The sequence below is a fragment of the Thunnus thynnus genome, chromosome 19, assembly GCF_963924715.1.
Source record: "Thunnus thynnus chromosome 19, fThuThy2.1, whole genome shotgun sequence".
NCBI classification, from domain to species: Eukaryota; Metazoa; Chordata; class Actinopteri; order Scombriformes; family Scombridae; genus Thunnus; species Thunnus thynnus.
In genome coordinates, this window is record NC_089535.1 from 20,924,222 (window position 1) to 20,945,642 (window position 21,421).

Below are 21,421 nucleotides of genomic sequence, written 5' to 3' on the forward strand. Positions count from 1 at the left end.
ACTTCTCCCAGTGGGATAAAGTAATAAAATAAAGTAAATAAATAAAGTTTCATCTCATCTTATCTCCTACAAATACATATTAACTGTGATGTTGTGGAAATTTTTAAAAAAAGGGGTGAAGGAACTCTGACTGACCCCTCTGATTACAGTGGCTCATACTAGAGGTCCAATAAAGTCCAATAAAATTACATTAAATATTTCTCTAGACACATGTGTTACAGGATAAAGCCCCATACATGTACAGTAGGTCAGAGGTGGAAAGGACAGTGAGATGAGTTACAGAGAGAAACAGGGAAAACAGATAAAGACAGAGCGGAATAGATAGACAGAAGCATAAGGAAAAATGTAAAGGCTGAGGAAAGAAAGAAACCAAGAGATGCAAAAAAGAGACAGTTAGAGAAAGCAAAAAGCAGATAGAGGGAGACATGGAGGGAATTGGCGTCGGTGGTCAGATCTAATCCAGTGAGCATGTCTGTTGTCCTGGAAAGGAAACCCAATTATATGGCACTTCCACTGGCCCGATGGCGCTCTGTGTGTGTATGTGTGCACGCACAGAGAAGGTTGGTCTCATTAGGTTGACTGACAGCTCCCATTTTTCCGCCGCGCTCTCCTCCCATTTGAGCACATACACACACACACGCACACGCACAGACACACACACAGAAACACCAGGTCCGGGGGTAATTTCTCAGACAGTATTTCTGTCTTTGAAGCCCCAATTGCCATAGCAGCAATTACTGTAAAAGGAAGCTAAGCTAAACGCCCCAGTCAATCGAGAATCCCAACCTAAACCTTGCACGCTTAAAAAAAAAAACGAGCATGTGCTAGTTTTAACACAGCGGTGGAGGTAACTCAACATTAACTCTGCTTTTTTGCTGCCATGCTGTCAAAAATGTAAGACATGTCATGAAAGGTAAAATTTCAGATGAATACATTTTCAAACCCTTGCTCCTCTTCCAAACAACTCTAAAAAGCTCCTGTCATCCCCCCCCCCCCAAAAAAAAATTATTTCTCTGCTTTGGGGATTTTGGAGTTGGACATGTCATCCCCTATCTCTGTTGAAACACCAACTCTCCCTTTCATTCAGCCACTACTCACAGCTCACCGAATACATCAAAAATACAAAATTTATTTGAAAAAAATACAAAAAAATCTGTGAATTTTCTCAGCATCCTGTCCAGTCTGTACCATGCCTCTTGCCAAATGTGAGTTAGGATAAGCTCTAGCCCCAAGTGACCCTACACAGGATAAGAGGGTAAAGATAATGGATAGATATGATTGATGTCACAATACAACAGTAAATGGGCTGCATATATATAGCTCCTTTAATCTGAGAACAGTGCAAAGCACTTTACAAAGTCTCATATTTACCCAATCACACACATTCATACACAACTGACCTGCACACTGAAGCATATTTAAGGTGAAATTAAACTACATTTGTCTGAAATTTGTCTTGTTTGGACTTAATTTAGGGCTACTGTTTGACAACTACCATTTTTTTGTTATACAGGCTGCAGGTTAACTGTAGAAAGAAAATGAAGCTATAGCACAGAGAACATTGTATAATGTTGGTACAGCTGCTGAGCAACCTCACACTTGTTATTTCCACTCGCCGGGGCTGCCTCCTTAGTGCGTTGTTTGTCACATTAGAATCGTTGGTCTCTCACTCAAATCACCAGATGGACATTTTTTAAACATTTTCTTCCTGAGTTACTGCCCACAGAACGATGCATGATAAAAGCTTAAGCTGACAAAACATGATGAGTGGTAAAACTGCTGTATGCCAGCTGAAGCACTGTTCTTCAAAGAGAGCGGCGCGGCTCAATGGCAGCTGGCACTACTCATGAGAAATTGATGTCCTTTGGGAGACCAAGTTTTTACAGGTTTTTTAAAAAAGAGTAAAGTTTGGATGCACTTTGAAAATATTAAAGACAAACCAAAGCTGACAATTTTCAGCCATTTTTAGTTGAACCAATTTCAATTCCACACAATCAACAGCATGACTACTTTTTTTTTTTTTTTTCAATCCTGCCAAACAGTTAGGCTTACTGAAATTGCAAGTCAGTTTGGGATGATAGGAAATATCAAAGTTGTTTGTCCAAGCTTTGGCCACTTTTTGATGTTCTACTTTTCATTCTGTGAAAACTTTGCTGGCCGTGAGACACAATCCCCCCAAGACGAGGTCGACACTTTGTATGTGTGTGTCATGACAACTCAGAGATCATAAGAGTGTGTGTGTGTGTGTATGACAGCCCAAGGATTGACATGGTGATACAGAAATCAATAGAGGTAGAAGCGAGGGCCGTCGTGCCATTCATCTTCTTTCACCTTTACACAGTAAGACCTCCAAAGCAACGCAAATAGAAAACATCACAGCATTGAAATATCCCAACTGCAACCTGGGCAACACTTAGAATATATATGATACATATGATACCTCTTTATACAGTATTTAATAAAGAGAGCAACTTCCTCCACTTTGTGTCTCTGTCTTTGTGTTCATATTTTCGTCCACTTCCTTGACCCTCTTCTCTGAAACCTGTTCCATATCCAATCAGTTATTTATTTCTTATGCTTCCCTTATGGCTAATAAACGAAAGCAAAATTGTCACTGATATAAAAAGATCCTTATTAGACTGTCAAACATGAGCAAAATGCCAACAGACTGCACAGTGTGTTTCTCCGTGTGCGAAAATGTTTGTCAAAATGACAGCAGAGCTAAATGATGATGACTTTCATATGGGACAGTGCTGACTCTGCCCTGTAAGTGCGTGTGTATGTGTGTGCATGCGTGCGAATGTGTGTGTGTGTGTGTGTGTGATAAATGATCTGTCTGTGGCAGTGTCCTTTAGATGGGATGTTTTCCCCAAACAAGGTCTAAACATTTATCATGTGCACCCATAGATACAAATGGATGGCTTGAGGGATGGATGGTTAGATAGCTGGCTTAATGCATGGATGGAAGGATGGAGTGGATGGATGGATGAGAGGGTGAGAGTAAAAAAAACGTGGGTGGAGAGTGGGATGGAAAGGTGCAAAGGAAAGGACGTAGGACTGGTAGGGGGAGAGGAAGAGAGAGAGATGAGAACAAGGGAGCGGTGGAGAGAATCAAAGAGACTGTTTAGCTTTCATGATGTTCATGTCAGATTGAGTTGAATATCCTCCTTTTCAGTGTCAAACCTTGTCTTCCTTTGCTATGATAACAATGTTACTCACAAAAGCACACATTACACACACACACAATCATGGGAAATGTACAAAATCAGACGCAATGAAAAAAAAGAACACAAAAACATGCACAGAAAATTACACTCACACACATGAACAACCACATACATACAGTGTGTCTATGAATCTGCTGGCTCACTATTAATCCTTCTAAGTGTTGTAGGATGAGAAAGACTTCTAGCAAACATACAAACACCATTATTTTACAGATGAGTAGATGGAGAAAGAAAGACAGCATGTTGGTTGTGGAAGAGAAGTCTGATGACCTGATGTGGAAAAATATTTAGCAAGAAAGGAAGACATAAGGAGAGAGAAGATTTAAGGGGGGGATGCACAAAGTTAAAGTGATAGGCGGGAGAAAAAGCGACAAAGACAGAGAGGTGAGGGCAGAATGAAGGAGATGGATGGGAGAGGCAGGATGCAGCATGTCAGCCAGAAGGACAAAAGAGGAAAAATGTGGGATAAATAAATGAATGAAAGGCTAAGCTGTGTTGGCCAAGCGGACACAGATTAAAGGGAGAAGAATTTTAAGTCCACCTCCCTTCTCTGCTCAGACTGCCTCTGTTGTTGGGTCCCTCTGTTTCTCTGAGTGTCTCTTACATCATGTGTATTTCAATGTTTTGTACTTTTCTGTCGTCCATCATGAATTTCCCTTATGAAAAAAGCACATGTGACAAGTCACATGTCACATGTGAAACGCCGTTTAATTCACATGAAATAAGCGCATTTGGTTTTCGGACATTTCACATGTGATGCATTCGTGGTACATGTGATTTTCGGGTGTTTTACATGTGATACATTCTTGGCACGTCGTTTTTGGGTGTTTCACATGTGATGCATTCGTGGCGCATGTAGTTTTTGGACATTACACATGTGACACATTCTTGGCACATGTGGTTTTCGAGTGTTTCACATGTGATGCATTCAGAGGCACATGTGGTTTTTGGACATTTCACATGTGATGCATTCGTGGCACACGTAGTTTTTGGACATTACACACGTGATACATTCTTGGCACATGTGGTTTTCAGGTGTTTCGCATGTGATGCATTCATCGGCACATGTGGTTTTTGGACATTTCACATTGGATGCATTCAGAGACATGTGGTTTTCAGATATTTCATATTTCATTTGTCTTTTTTTAATATCTTTTTTTTTTTAACCACAATTAAGCTTGAAAGTCCTGTTTTACCAAGACAACTGACAAAACACTGCAGTGCAGTAAGATTATTTCAGTACATTCATAAATTTGTTTGCAGTGTACTAGCTGTTCATGTGTTGAATGTCTGTTCAATGTGATATTGATATCTGTGACTGTGTGTGTTCTTTGTTTATTCATGCACACTCATGAGCTTAGACAGCATTTGCATGTTTATTAATCATTGTAATTAGAAGAACAAGAATGTGTACATATGTGAGTGCGTTTGTGTGAACCCGTGTATTTATTTATATGCATACCAGCATCTACAGTAGGGAGGTATATGCATCTGTACAGTATGTTGTGCGTGCGCGTGTGTTCGTTTCTGTCCTGTGCATGAGTGTGTCTGCGTGGAAATGCACATTTTCAGTTGAATGGAGTTCAGCATCATCCCCAAAGGGCAATTACAGCATAGCAGATGCAGTTTCATACCACGTAGAGAATATTGAGCAATCAGAAATTGTTCTTATCACAGTTACTGGACCATTGCTTTAATTGCCGTGAGAGTTTGGTTTCTCATCTCGGTGAAGAAAGCGTGAGGGTGGGATGGAAACGGGCCATGGGAAACAGAACAATTCACTGAGCGTTTACAGACATACAGATGTATGTTCTCCGTCATTTTACTGCTTTTCATGCGGCGATTCTTTTGTTTCTTTGACAGTTGAGTAGTAGTCAAGTTACGGTATCCAGGATGTGTCGATTCGGGGAGTGAATGTGGTGTAATTGCAACTTCTGTGGAGCACGTGGGAACTAGGACAGCGCCGTATCACTTTCTTATTTAGCAACAAAATGCAATGATGTGTGTCAAGACGGCAGCACCATACAGTTCCAGTGTGTTGCTGTTTAGTCCTGAAACTGAGCTTGTTGCATCCAAGTTGCTTCACTGACCATCTTAACATTCTTGGCCAACTTGTTTCTGTACCAAGGAAAGATTGAAAAACTGAATAACAGCCATTACAACAATGCACATCTTAAAGCAATGTATTGCTCTTTAAAACCACAAGTGCTAGGGGATCTTCTTTGCATATATAGAATGCCCATATCTATGTTCTTTCTGTTATCTGATCAGACAGTGCTTTAAGGACACAAGATCCAATTTTCCATTCAGCAACTTCATAAAATCTTGTCTTCCAAGTTGGGCTGGGTGATGTGACTAAAGAAAAAAAAAATCGATTCACGATTCACAATTTTAATTTATTTATTTAATTTTTTTCCTTCTCCAAAACACAGCAAAACTAAAACATGATCGACATTTCATATCTTTTAGGTCTTCATGTGCAAGAGCTGCAAACACGCAGGTTATCCCATACCACTCTAGACAGTCAGTACCAGATGCTTCAACAAAGTTAAGTACAGACATCAATTTTAATAACAGTTTCAGCACATATAGAGCATAAATGTCCCCACACTAATGCATCTGCTCGTACTATATGTGCGTCACGGCATCAGCCTGATATCTGCAGACAGATGGCGAGGTAGCATTAGCTTCCCGGCTACATAAACGTCAGAGTGAAAAAAAGCAGAATACGCACTCTCTTCAACTGACTTTTGTGGCTTTTCGTGGCACCTCTCGTAACTGGAGATGATGTCTTGTCAGAAAACACAAAGCGAGAGATCAGATCAGCATGCATATTCCTTTTTCAGTCTATCCCTCTCATAGATGCTATTGTTTGATTCACCTAGCCACCTGGAGTCATGACAGCACTGTGAACTGCTGCGACTTCTGACTGCCCTTCTATCTCTCTATCTCTCATTCTGTCTTTCTTGTCTTTGTCTGCCTTGCAATCATGCAGTTACTCAATATGGGGATCATTCTGTCTGTTGTACTGTCTTTTTATCTGTGGTTTATTTTAGTTACGAGCCATCCAAAATATATTTTGTGGGATTCAAGTGGTCATACTTTGGCCTTAAGTCTAAAGTCTCTACCTCCCTCTATTTCTTCATTTCACCCACTATTTTATGGCTTAACTTATTCCAGAAGTTCCTCTCTCTTTTGTTCACTTGAACTGCTCATCTATCTTCCTTAATTTGAAACACCTTGTAACTGATAGCTTATAAAACCTCCCTTTCAAAGTCTCCTCAAGAGCTCCCTTTTTCTTCTTGTCTCTCACACTTTGATCCATTTATCTATCTGTCTGAGGCTGACATTCCTCCACACATTTGATCAACAATCTTCTCCATATGCCAATTTCTCCTTTTCTCTCCACGGCCCTCTCACCCACCATCCATTATTCTTTCAATTTTCATAATCAAGTAATGTGGTCTCAGACTTATATGGTTTATTTAACATCACATATTTTTTAAATGAAATAAGCATTTTTGTTTAACTTTGTTTCCTTTCCTCAGTCCCCTTCTTCATCCTTCATCCCAGGACACATGTGAGTCAATCACTTTGTATCTATTCATGTTTATCTCATTTGTGTGTAATGCTTCTGTCTCTTCTGCCAGAGTCTGCTTCCATTTACATGTTTCCCCTTTTCAAATGCACTCCATTCATCTCTACTTCAAAACTTTTGCGCATTTTCCTTCTTGTGACTGAATCTCCATCACTCTAAGTATCTGGGCCAGTCATCCCTTCATTCCTCAGGAGGATGAATGGTTTCCTCTGAAGACCAGTCTGATCACACTGCTGCTTTCATTTCTGACTCAGAACACATTTCAAGATGTTACATGTGAAAGTCATTCTCACCCAGCTCTGCTGTCTAACACATTAAAGGTAAATTCCTAAGTAATGCCAACCACTTCAATTAGTATTCAACCTCTGAGGCTATAATTAATGAAGTATATATGGGGCCAATAAACAGTGTATCCTCATTAAACCACGCTTAATGATTTACGTCACATTTTGAGAGCTTTAAATCCAAATGCTCTCTACAACAGTATTTTACAAAACATGTGATTTAGTATATTCAGCTCTTGTGGCAGCAGTCAGTGAGAAGCTGCCATAACCAACAGCAATTGTTCTATATATAGTATTGAAGTTGACTGCTCATGCAGCAACACCATTACATGCCCATATGAAAACTGTACAGGAAATGGTATGATGGGTGTTTGTGTCACAGGTAATTAAGAAGGGCAGACTGGTGTTTATAAAACAAGGACATTTAAAAGAGTAGCCTATATGACTTACAACAATCTGTCTAGATTTGTTGGATGTATCCAAGCTCCATATTTCCACATTTATTTGGAATGGATTTGGGCAGTGGCGCAGGAAGATGGTGTTCCCTTTCTTAGGGGCATGGGCAGCAGACACAAACGCAGTGGTGTATTCAAATTACTGAAAAATCTGAAATGTGGAGTGTGATTTAAAGGTCTGGAACCAGGATAAGAGATTTATAGCATCTCCCGTAAATGATACACTGAAATAATAATATTTTTTTGTATCAGCTGGTTGTTCTGATGCCATATTGAAGATTTTTGCAACAAACTGACCTATTGCAAGAATGCCCCGAAATCAAATTGGCATACACTTGACAGTTACTGGACAAACTGGAGTAATTCTGCACATACAAGTTCTACACAAAACAATCAATTATCTTTATATTAACCAGATCGTGTACTTTCGGTGGGACTGAGAACACCACCAACACGGTTACCCAACATCTATTAAAAGGAGCAGAAGCGTAACCATGAACTGGTTGTTCTGATGCCATATTGAAGATTTTTGCAACAAACTGACCTATTGCAAGAATGCCCCGAAATCAAATTGGCATACACTTGACAGTTACTGGACAAACTGGAGTAATTCTGCACATACAAGTTCTACACAAAACAATCAATTATCTTTATATTAACCAGATCGTGTACTTTCTGTGGGACTGAGAACACCACCAACACGGTTACCCAACACCTATTAAAAGGAGCAGAAGCGTAACCATGAACTGTTGACATATCCTGAGGTGACAGGTTCAGAACTACTTCTTCTGAAACCGCACTTACTGCTATCAAAATTAAAACCATGATCATGGAGACATTCATCAAAAAACACCGCAAAAACGGAAAACCCTGCAGTTTTCAGCTGTCATTGACAGTATTTATGTAATTTCCAAATGATATGATCTTACCCAATCCAAATATTGACTTAGGTTTCCCACCTTTCACGTTATGCATCAGTTCACATATTGATTGATTAGTGTTGATAGCAAGAGGGAAAACTGAGTGTGTGTGTCAGGTTTAATCATCAGTTTAAACCACAAAGGTCTGAGGCGTTGTTACAACTTTCTACATTCCAGCTGCTGTGTGCATGTATATGTATGTGCGAGGGTCTATATGAAAAAGAAACAGAGACATTTCTGGAGAAAGAGAGAACGAGATTGGATGAGCGTTGTGTGAATGAAGGTTTGTGCGTTGATGTAACAAGTGTGTAGCTAGGTAACTATGTTGAGTTTATACACTTTATATGTAATTTCTTGTGCGTGTGTGTGCATGTTTATGAACAACTTGTGAATAACTACATTTGGTCCTACTGTGTCTGATTACTGCAGACTGCTACTCATGATTTGCATGGGTCTAGACTTTTGAATCCACCCACTCCACCGAGTCGAATTGACTGATTCTGGTCTGGCATCATGACATGAAACAGCGGTTTTTCGGTTGAAAAAGCAATCAATCCAATGAGTGCCGCAGAGGGACTAACACCATTGTCAAGCTGTTGTCAAGTGTTGTCAAGCTGTGTGACGGAACCAAGGAGGAGTAAAACTAGGCAGTGCTGATCAAATATGAATCAAGATTTTGTTACCGCATTGCCTATTTCTCTCCTAAAATGTTTTCAGAAACATATATTAGTGTACTATTTAGCTGTAATATGACAAAGTTTGTGACCCAGCCGCCATGTTTAAAATGGATGAGCCAAAACCAAGCACCACCCAACTCGCCGTACGTCACCCGCCACGTCACGACCAGCTGGAAATGGTAGGACAACAACCTCCAGCTGACTGTCCAGCAGACAAAGAAGTTGATTGTGGACCACAGGAGGCGCACACCCCCATCTACATCAACAAAACCCCAGTGGAGAGAGTCAGCAGCTTCCAGTTCCTTTGGGGTCCATATGAGTGAAGACCTAAGCTGATTTTACCATGGCAGCATTGTGGTCAGGACAGAAAGACAGTGGCTCTTCTTTGTCTGCCAGCTGAGGAGGTTCAGGATGGACTTGAATATACTCTACAACTCAACAGCCTGCACTAGATAAGGCACCAAGGTGCCAAGCCTTTACAATATGTACTGAAAGCAACGCATCACCAGGACTGATCTTCCTTCCATGCAGAAACTCTACACCCAGAGAATCAGGATGAAAACCTAAATGAGGTCCTTGAGGACCCCAGTCATAGGCTGTTCACTATCTTACCATCTGTCAAACAGTACTGGTGTATAGCAGCACGACACAACAGACTAAAAGACAGTTTCTTCCCCCGAGCCATATTGCTCTTGAACTCTCCATTCTGAACACTTAACCCCTACTGTACCAACCCTACCAACCTATACATACTATCACTTAAGCCACTACCACTCACTGTCACTTTCCTCCAGTAGACAATACTGCTGCATTTTCTAGCAACCTGCCTGCCACTATGTTTTCACTGATAAACTGGCACCATGTGTGGACATTTACAGATTCAACTACATTACTTTAACTGACTTTGTACATACCACAGAGTTTTCAGACTATGACAGACTATCTAATTAATCCAATTATTTTTCTTCCATGTGACATTGACATTTGTACTTGCAGTTACAATCCTTGCTAAACCTTGTTTATAGCCTTATTTATGTTTTTGCATATTTTATTCTTATCCTCTAATCTTATTCTCTTCATTGTGTATCTTAATTAATTGTCACAAGTTGGAACCTGTCTGAAGCTGTTACTGTCTCACTGTACATGTGAACATGTGACAATATTAACACCATGAACCTTGATGAACAAAGAGATAGAACAGGAGGACAAGCTGAGGGAAAAAGATGGACACACTGATGTAGTGATGAAGAAGACAGACACAAGTGTTGAAGGGAGACGGAAAGAGTGCGGGAAACACTAAAGAAAAAATGTACAGGTCTTTCATTCATATACGTGTGTGTGTGTGTGTGTGTGTGTGTGTGTGTGTGTGTGCCTATATGTGAGTGTCTGTAACCCAAGTTCTTAGAACAACACCTTTGCAAACCATTGACGTGCATGATAATAACGCTGCAACATTAGACCTTTGTAGACAGAGCTTTCATCCCAGGAATCCTATAGTGGACACATATGCTTTTACTATATAGAGCCCTCAGGGAACCGAACCCACAAGAAATAGTCAGATACAGTAACATACACCAAAGCAGCTGAGTGATTATGCCTGTCTGACCAGGGATCAAACTCAAACAGCTACAGGTTGGATCATTTCACTTATAGCTACTAACTGCTCTCAGAGGCATCCCTCTGGACAAAGAATTTTCAGTTTTTTTTTCTTCATCTTAAAAATATCTCTATGTTTAATTTACTTTGGGCAACACATCTGATTATAGAGAATAAAATTAGTACTCATGTTTATAATAATAATTATGATTTTTGTGAAAAGATAAAGATAACCATATGTTTTCAAATAATGAATCATACTCTAATATGTGTGTTCTAATGTTGACAGCTTTTGATAATAGAGTTATCCCTTTATTTTTGGCTTTTGGCATAGTCATTACATGTGTCAGCCAGACACATGAGGAGCCAACTCTGATCCACTGAGTACTGTTTTTCAATGTGTGCTTAATTTTCATGTGTTCACTGCTGATTGGAATTATTTACCAAAACTCGGGGGTATCATAATTCTGAAAGCAAGTTGGCGATGAGGGATAAAACTTTTTCCAAACTGGCCTCTCTTTTTGCTTGCTTGTAAATGATACAGATTATATGTGACAAATCTACATGACATAAGAAGAGAGCTTCGTTTGTCTCATATGTACTCAGTGTATTGAATCATGATCTTAAAAAAATAAATGTTTTTATCACAAACACATGCACACGCACACACACACACACACACATACACAGCAGTGTTACTTACATGTTGCCACTGCTCTCGGATGAGTGGCCGGTATCGAAGGAAGTATTTCAGAGGGAAGTTGTCGATGTCAGGCCAGGTGGCGGGGCTGTGCCAGGATACCTCCAACCTCCGCGTGTTGTAACGGATTGGGGTTGCCGTCACGCGCTCCGGGGGGTCTGGTTTGACTGGGATGGGGGAGGATAAGAATAACTAGTTAAAGGGGCATCCCACTGATTTTACACATAAAGGACAGTTTATTGGTCATGTGGATCACCACATGAAAACAGCTTCTGTAGCTCTGGAGAGAGGTTTCAAAATAACCCTGATGATGTCATCAGGATTATCTAGATTTAGGCTTGAGACTTATATTTGACTGAAAATTTACTTTGGAGGTATGAGGTTTGAAAGATGAGGGCATCAAAAAGGCAAACGTCTAATCAAAGATGCTATTGAGTTGCATTATGGGAAGTGTAGGATCTAGAGTTTTTGAAGCTTGACTCATATTTGGGACTAAAGGTCAGAGTATATTGGCCACAGAACTTTTTAAATCATTTTTTGGGGCATTTTATGCCTTTATTTAATAGTGACAGTCAAAAGATGACAGAAAATGAGGGGTGAGACAGATGTGGAGCGAGGTCTGCTGCCAGAATCCAACTGCTAACATTGTTAGCAGTTAGTATGTGGCATGCATGTTAACCAGTAGGCTATCAGGATGCTCCTACTACACAGATTTTACACATTCTTTGTGTTTTTTAAATCTGTCTCTAGTAAGTCCCCAAACTTTATGAGAGCACAATACTAAATTGCTACTATAGCTAGACCACCTCTTCCCTCTCCATTTCCAACTCTGAGAAGAAGTTTTCTAAAGACTACTACTACCCCTACTACTACTACTATTATTATTGTAGTATTTAAGTTCAACAAGTTTTTTAAAAGTAAGATGAAGGTGACCCTTGTTAATTTATTAGGGAAACAAAACAGCAACGACAAAGACAGAAGCTGAGAATGTTTGAGGGAACTGAGGATGAGAAGATGAAGAAGCTGTCAGTCCCTGAAGAGAAGGCATGCATAAACGTTGTGTTTCTGAATACACGTCCACTGAGAAAGACAGAAAGTCAGAGAGACTGAGAGAATGCAGTGCTTTTCTGAAGATATTGAATGACCCAGTCTTTGTTAGATCATTCCCACTAGGGAACACGCAGGCCTGCCACTTCAGCTACATGAAACCCTTTCTCTACCGGATACACACATGGCATTACAATAGGAAATTGATAGCTGCAATTACAATCTGAATGTCTGATAACATACACACAGATAGTATCGTGAAGTCGAGAGCGATTCAGGTAAATGGCATAAACAACGCACATGTAGAAAGGCATGTGAACAGGCACACAAGCAGAAAGCACAAAAACAGACACAGACAGGAGGACAGACAGGCATCTCTCTCAGTACGACCTTCATGGAATGAATGATTAAAAATATGAAAGACGGATGGAGATGTTGAGAGACAGATAAAAGCAGACAGACAGCTTTTTCCCTTGAGAAGTAGATGTTCATCTCATTGTGACCTTCTTCAAGTAAACATGTAACAAGAAGAGAGAGAGCATGCACACAAAGTGAAACACACATGAAATCAGTGGAGACCAGAAACTCTCATCTTTGTTCACATCAGCTTTGTCCAACAGTACATAACAGAATGAATCATTTTCAAGCACAGAACCAAACAGAGAAATCTGCATGGGTGGGGTGCCCCAAAGGATTTTAAAGTATTCATTTGACTTGGAACATAGAGTATTACCTAACACATCCTTATCTAATCTTTCGGCTTATCTGTCTTACCAAAAAAAGAGAGAACAAAAGGATGTTTAATGGTTGTCCTGCTGGCTACAAATATGCAGCAATCAAGAAGCAAAATGTAAGAGATCTGCAAACACTAAATCTGCATGTCGAACTCAATGTACTAACATATGCCTGAGTGGATAGCTTCTCTTTGAACATCTGATTGTAGTGTTTCTAAAACCATTATTATGCGTCATCTCGTCCTGTCATTTAATGCGTCCAGATGTGACTGCATAATGAAAAAAAATGACATTTAAAACCCCCTAGCGCCTGTATTCTCTGTCCTCACATTACACCATATTTCCTTTCAAATAAATGGGTTTTTCAAAAAAGAACAAAAATGCGGACAATTCGGACGTTTTAGAACAGGTGCTGGATGACAGCATCTAACAGCACACTTGAACAAATGGGGAAAATGGAGAGAAGTAGAGTGCTTCCATCTGCAGAGAGATCTTACCAAAAAAAAAAAGTGAAAAAAAAAGCTGGTTCTTTTAAAATAATTGTTGCTACGCAAGTGCAGCACTAAAGCGCCTGCATAAACAATGAAGTAGAGTAGTAGTAGTGGTGGTCAAAGAGACACAACTCCCAGATTTAAGCCACATTGTTCCAAGTATGTATGTGCACTTATAACACACTAGTGGAATTGCGTAAAAGTAAACGCAAGCATTTTGTGGGTGTACAGTAAGTGAGACCTGTTTAGTGCATTTTAAATGATTATTATGTAGTGTATGGAATAGCAGTGGTTGAGCAAAAATGTGATTATCCTACTATGTCCTGAAATCGCAAAGCTGCTGTTTTATTCCCTTAAAGCTACAAGAGAATAAATATGAACTTTAAAAAGCACAGTTTCTCAGTCAGTCAAGAAATGACAGTGCTACATGTTATCATATCTTGAGAACTCTGACTACAGTGAGTCATACCAGACCTGCAAAGACAACATCCGTCAACATTTCAACTCCTGACTCGACTACTGTTCGATGGGGATACGACAATCTTTCACTCGTGGTGTTTAAATGCTGCAGAGCTGCTTCAAAAGATTAGAGCTCTGTTTGTGCGTCTGGGATTTCAAGTTTAAAACTGCAATGGTGCAACTGGTCTTCAGAAATCAGCTGGTTTCCTAGAGTTTTGTTTTGTGCATGGTGGTAATTAGTGTATCTCTAAGTAAATATGCCTCTAAACTTCTGCCAGCTCTGGGAATGTTTTTTCGTTTCTCTTTCTTTTTTTTTTGTAGATGATGCTGATATCCGACCTCCCTTTTGGAGAGAGCTGTGCATAACTTCCCTGCTGAGATCTGCAAAATATCACAACAGAGGATGTTTTGCTAAACAAATCATCTTGAATTGCAAATCAGCTTGTCAGTGTAGTCTGGGCCACCAATTTGGTAAAGCTGGAAAATAATAAATGAGACAGCTACTGTACTGTAAATAGCACTGGGCTGTTTTTATTAAGTAATTTGAACTGGCTGTCCCATTACCTTGCTAATAGGTATCCCGAAGAAGGTAATTATGCCTAAACTAAAAAGCAATATTTACAGCAAACTACAGTATTCAGTAGATACTAAAATCTACTTTTACTGGCTTCTCCTGGGATTTGCCTCACTTCACTTTCTCCCAAAATATACCACAAAGTAACCTCAAATTAAACCTGAACATGATCTCTCCACCTTCAAGTATGAATTAAAAGGATAACACAGGTGACAGGTTACTGTAGATACACTGACCCTTTGGAATGGGGTTGCAGTATATTTATTTTAATCACAATGAATGAGTGAACTCATGTGTGCTAATGTCAGAGATGACGAAAAAAAAAAAGTTCTTTGTTGTAAGCTTAACGGTAGAAGCCTTTACACTTAGACAAGATCAATTATCGTTTGATCATCTTGGCAGTAGAAAGCTTTATGTTATCATTTGATGAGTCAGGAGCTTCCTTGAGGGTTCTATTTTATAACTGTACCCATAGCATGCACATGTGAGGACACACACACACACACACACACAGTCTCATCTAATTTCATCCCAGCTTCGGTTGGATGAACAAGGACAGTTGAGAATCGTCTTACTCCCACTCAGAATTCAGAAGTGCACCAGGAAGCATGAAATTGTTTTATTTATTTACGATCTGCCTCATTGTCCCTGAAAATGAATGTGACTTACAACTTAGAATAGCAAGAGAAAGACTTTTAACAATGCAGGAACGCAGAGGAGATGAGGGGAGGAGAGAGAGGAGGGGTGTGAGAGGGCAAGCAGTATGAAAAAAAAAACCCCCAAAAACTAGAAAAGTAAAGAAAGAAGAGGGACATACAAAAAAAGGAAAAGAGAAACACTATGCACAAAAGTCATTTTTATAAATTTGAAAACACATTATAATTCTGCCTTTTCAACTTGCATTTCCATCATAAAAAAAACTTGATCTTTTGTGCACTTGAGTGCTCAGATACATTTGCAAAATGCTGGTCTTGTGTTCAAGTGCAAATGGAAAAAAGAAAGTGCCATGAACTTCTTTCGGTTGCATTTTGAAGTATCTGTTGCCTCCAGCTTTCTCTGATCAGTGACAACAGCTGTGCTATTGTGTCAACAGTAATAGTGAAACAAATAGAAAGTGATCATAGTGGGAATTGGAGGCAAAAGAAGCAAACTTTAGCTTGTTAAGACTAACCAGACTATGTAACATCTACCCATTTAATGTACTAGAGAGAGGCAATAATACACCATTATATTGTTTAATAGCTTCAATTCCACTAAAAAGATAAAGCTTAAAGCTATTCAATCCATTTGAAAATATTTGTTTGGATGGAAAACATTCGTCACACAAATGGCAGTTTCAAGATTATCTGCCTTGTTGTGGATGTGGCCGAAGAGGAAAGAACATTCAACTGATAACAAAGAAACAGAGGAGGAAAGATGAGAGAGTAAAGAGAAAAAAAAAATAGGAGGGAAGAGAGTAAAAGCAGTACAAAGTCACAAGAAGGGCATGTGGGAATGAAAGAGAAAGCAGAGGGAAAGAAAGGAGCAGTGGGGTATTTTGCTATCACCAATAGTTGAGGGATATTTCCTCAGCCAAGGCGCTAATCCGGCTAGCATTAGCATTTTCATGAGTCCTGTGTCCGGGGCTTGGCAGAGCATGTCACTGCCTCATTTGGTTACTTACGCACACACACACACACACACACACACACACACATACACACACACACTCTCTCTCTCTCTCTCCTCTCTCTCTCTTTTTCAATACCTAACCCTCTCAACCGACACACTCCACACAATCGCTCACAGCCCCGTTGGTGTCTGTGTGTGTTTATGCGTCATGCACACCCATATCGCGCTCTAAGCAATACAACAGAGCTGAGGACTGCTGGCAGCACTTCCCTTATCTATCAAAGTACTCCTCATTCCTTCTTTAAAATGAATTTCTCCTCTTCACTGCTTTCCAGTCTCAGTCGCTTATAAATTCTACGTAGCCTTCTGCAGCCTAAGTGAACAAAAAACTTCACAAGCCAAACTGCATTTTTTTCACACTACTTACCACATGACTATTAAAAAATATACAGAAGAAAATAACTTTCAAGTTTAATTTCTTACATTAAATATGAGTAAGATGTGTGTACATGGCAGTTGGTGTTTGGGTTATCAGGCACTTTTCAGAGAGAAACCAGACCATTGGTTTGTGACTGTCATATCCCGCCCAAGCCTCAATTAAATACTGTTTGCCGCAGAAAAGGTCCAGAGGTAGCATGTTTATTATCTAGTGCATTTGGTAATGACAAGAGTGCACAGTCAGTGGGTTTCTCACTAATGGACTATGCTGATGCTTAAAGAAAAAAATAAGCTATGCACTCTCCTTTCAGCTGGGTGACATTTATTTGGCCATTGAAATTTCAATTTTCTTTGTCTTTCTGGCTCCGAGCATTGCTGTGTGTGCAGCAAATCTCCGAAGGGAACCAGAAGTGAATGAAATCAGTCATCTGTGGCCAAACAAATGCATTAATATTGCTCAAGGGTTGGCATCCTTAAAGAGATGCTTTGACACTTTGCATTTTAGTCCAAATTTGTCAAACTGTGTGGAAAAAGGATCTTAGATTTGTTCCTGAACTAAGTTAAAAAAAAAAAGAGGTGTTGGTAAACTTTAATGAAAAGCGTTCATATTCTGCAGCCTGAATGGGTAATGAGGTAATATTTCTTGAATTTTCAAAATGGCAGTGTATTCCCTTTGAACCCTGTGGGCTCAGAACCCAAATTAAACCATTTCATCCTGAGCAAAACCTCATCAGGAAATGTGTTTTCACCAGGCTCAACAGTGACAAGCCTGTAATTTGTTTTGTGTCTAAACTCAAATTTGGTCAAGGGTAAATAAATGTTGCAAAAGGCACATCCTCTGCCACCAGAACAGAATAAAGCAGAGTGCAGCCAAAGCAACGAAAAAATGGAACAGAAAATAAAAGAAAACATCATAGTTAAACCTATCTTGACACAACATCTGCCTCACCTATACTGGACTCTTCAAAAGAGATGGTCATAGAGGCTTTCCCCAAGGCGTTGACTGCTGTCACGTTCACTTTGTAGGGGAAACTGGAGAAGACCTCAGGAAAACGTACATGACAGCGATTCTTGTGTACCGGATCTTTCTGCACCTCCAGTGAGCGCTGGTTATGTCTAGAGAGAATAGGAGAAACAAAAAAGAGGAGGAGGAGATAAAGTAGAACAGGTTAAGGAAGATAAAAATAAGACAAGGACAAGCGTGGGACATGACAGAAGATGGTTTTCTCCTCATTTTTATAGCCTTGTGTGTTTTCTGCTTGAAAGAAGCTTTATACACATGGATGTGTATTGTTGCGAGAGTAGGAAACTGGTATTTATAACTGGCACTTTTTTCTTTTTTCTGTTTCTGTGTTGAGACTGGATGTTATACCTCAAAGCTGGCACATTACTCTAATCCTGACACTGAAAACTGCTGACAAGCCATCCTGCTTCACAGAACAGGACATCTTAGGTCTGGGACATAGCCAGACATGTTTTACTGTCTTGCTTTATTTTTTGTAATTTTTTTTTTAGCTGGCTTCTAGGCGGATATGTTCTTTTACAACTTAATTTTACATTTGCTTGAAGGCTAAAATCACTTGTAAATGACTTTAAAGGAAATCATAAAATTCTGTCAACTTTTGTGAGGTAATAATGAATCAGAAATCCAGATCCCAGCAACAGAGCTCCCAAGGACATGTTACAGTCCCCACTCTAGGATGTGATGAAAGTTTAGGATAAAATGCACAACATGGCTCAGAAGTGACCAGAGTGAATGATTTTGTTTTATATCTTTGCATGTTATGCATTTTATTACTCAAGATTTAATGAATTCCTCAAATAGGTTGTTTTTTAACATCACAGACATTTATTTTAATGTCATTCTATTTTGCTTTTGCATAAAAAACATTTTTGTATCACCACCCCATAAATGCACAACATGGGTCAAAAATGACCCGTATGTATTCTCAATGGAATTTGATTGGAACCTTTGATTTGTTTACATGTTTGTAATTAGGAACATATTAATGTAGACTACTGCCCTCAAGGTCAAAGTTTCACCTATTTACAAGACTGCCTTATCAAAACTGTGTGACACATGTAAGTTTGATTGTAAGAGTATACATCATGTGCATACACATCATTCTGTAAATGTATCAATGGTTAGAAAGATGTAAGAATAGAATAATTATATGTTTAAAATCATTATTGAGATAGCTTGGCCTATTGTTTTTGAGCTAACTGGCTGCTGGCCTGTGGTGCTTTAGCTGGTAAAGTGAGAGAGAGAAAGAGTGTTGACCTGTTGTATTTTACCAGTCAGGTAAAAATATAACCAAAATAGAAGCATAGTTGAGCTGCTCTAATCACATTTGAAACTTTTTACATCCCAGCCAATATAGGGTTTCCTCTGAGGAAAACTCTCCATATGACTCCTAAGCTGTCATGTAAGGGGAAGCTTTGTGTGTAAAGGGGATGAAATTAGTGAATATGATTGGCCATGACTATCACAGCTTCCAACACGCCCACCTATAATGTATGATAATGTATTCTTTCTGATCCCACACTATACCCAAGGCTACAAAAATACCAACTTGACTGCGATCTGCGCCGCTGGGTTCACAAAAATAGGGCCCTCTGAAGATGATGATCCTGACTATGTCCCACAGCGTCCAAATGTAGTGAGTGTGCCTGAGGGATCAGCTTCACATGATGACTATCAGCATAGTTCACTACAATGTTTGAAAAGTCAGTAGTTGGTGCTCACAGTGCGACAGGCCCATGTGCAAGGATCATGGTGACCAACACACCACGGTTAATTGATATGATTGTCCATGAGGAATACAAGTGGATGTTGACGCTGTCAATTTTAGAGGTTTTTTTGTCAGTGTTATTCACGAAAGTCTTAATGGTGATGAAAACTGCTATCCAGATCAATAACACTATAATGAGATATCTGATGTGATATAGCTATATAGATATATAGCTATGTTTATATTATAAAGGAAAATACATTTCAAGCACAAATAAATACCTTTGAAACAAGTATGATTATATTTTGTCTCTTTTTAGAAAAAAATCATACTGTTGACTTTCATCCTAACAGGTCATTTTTGACCCATGTCTGCAAATTTCAGTTAGATGTGTAAACAATGTTTTTTCTCTGCATATCAAGACAGAAACATTTATATAATGACATATAATAATAATAATAATAATAATAATAATAATAATAATAATAATAATAATAATAATAATAATAATAAACTTAATTAATTCATTATTTCATAAAATCCTGGGTGAAGACGTAATTTTGCATTACAGTGAAACATTCAGCTATGTATCAAATAATATTGAAAATGAATGCATGAATTCATTTTTGACCCATATTGTGCATTAAAAGGTTTTCGATATGTTGTGTATCGGAGGGTCAAGAAGAATGGAACTGGGATGAGATGGGATGCAAAATCGCTGTTAATTGCCGCTCTGCTCTTGCTAAAGTCACTGACCACTAAAGACACTGTTTCTGTATCGTCCTCTTCATCTATGCTTCTCCCTGTCCCACTCCTCATTATTATTCAAACAGAATAATATTGGTGTTACAACATTAATGAAGGCAGTGTCCACCTGCTGTGGCATGAGCTGTGGGACTGTGATCTGGGAATATCAAAGAGAACATGATGGAGACAGACTATGGGACTTTTTTCCTATCTTTATTCAAGAGCATGGTCTTTCAGTTTGAGAACATGATTTATTGATTTCACATTCAGATTTTGTAATTCCATCCCTCAAAACCCTGCTCTCGCATAGCCGTCAAATAGCCCCTGCTTGCACTTTTTCTTCTGCTTCTGCTCAAACTGTATGCTCGCACTCAGATATATTGTTGCTTGCACAAATTTCTTGCTCCAGCTTCAGCCCTTCTCCTCGCACTCAGGCGGCTTCTGTGTACTTGTGAAATGTCTGCTCTCAGATTTCTGCGCTGCTCTCAGATTTTTTGTGCAGCAACCCTGTCAAAGTCCCCCAACCAATAGAATGCCATGTGTAGTGTTGACCAATGAAATGATCCCCGTCTTGCATTCCTGTGTTTGATTTACTTCTTAGAACGTTCCGTATTGGCCGCTTATTCTTTAACTGGGTTCATCCACTCCCACCCTCGAGGACTTTATTAAATGTACTTCCTTTGCTTTCTTTTATGGATATGATATATATACCAGCGTCAGTACTTTTTCTTTTACTATAACAGCTACATTTAATAGTGGCCGTATAGCACACTGGCCTCCCGTCGGTGTGCTAGAGGAGAAAACAATGTTACCTTCACGTCTCAGGAGCGAGAGTATAGCGGATCACCAAAGTCAAGGACCTCAAGTAAGTTTCTTGTTTTAATGGTGCTATTACTTCCTTCAAATTGAATTGATTAAGTGCAGCACGAGAATGCATCTATGATAATATGCTTGGCTTTCATGTTTTGTATGTTACGTGAACATTATTGCTAGACAACTTACAACAATATGGATGCCGCCATGTTTCTTTCTTTTTTTAATCTGTATTTCATTGTTTAGGAATGGGAAAAGTACCCACAGCAAAAGTAACCAGCTAACAAATTGAGACAGCAGAAAACAAAAGTAACTTTA

The 21,421-nt window shown here is 39.3% G+C and overlaps 1 protein-coding gene across 1 annotated transcript in view; it reads right to left on the minus strand.

Annotated features, from left to right (window-relative positions):
- Window positions 1–21,421, minus strand: part of cntfr (ciliary neurotrophic factor receptor) — a 228,881-nt gene that overhangs the window by 14,543 nt on the left and 192,917 nt on the right. The window contains exons 6-7 of the mRNA XM_067574320.1: window positions 17,761–17,927; window positions 11,461–11,624 (exon numbers count right to left, since the gene is read on the minus strand). Of these exons, the coding sequence (XP_067430421.1) occupies window positions 11,461–11,624; window positions 17,761–17,927 (331 nt within the window). The remainder of the gene's footprint in view (window positions 1–11,460; window positions 11,625–17,760; window positions 17,928–21,421) is intronic.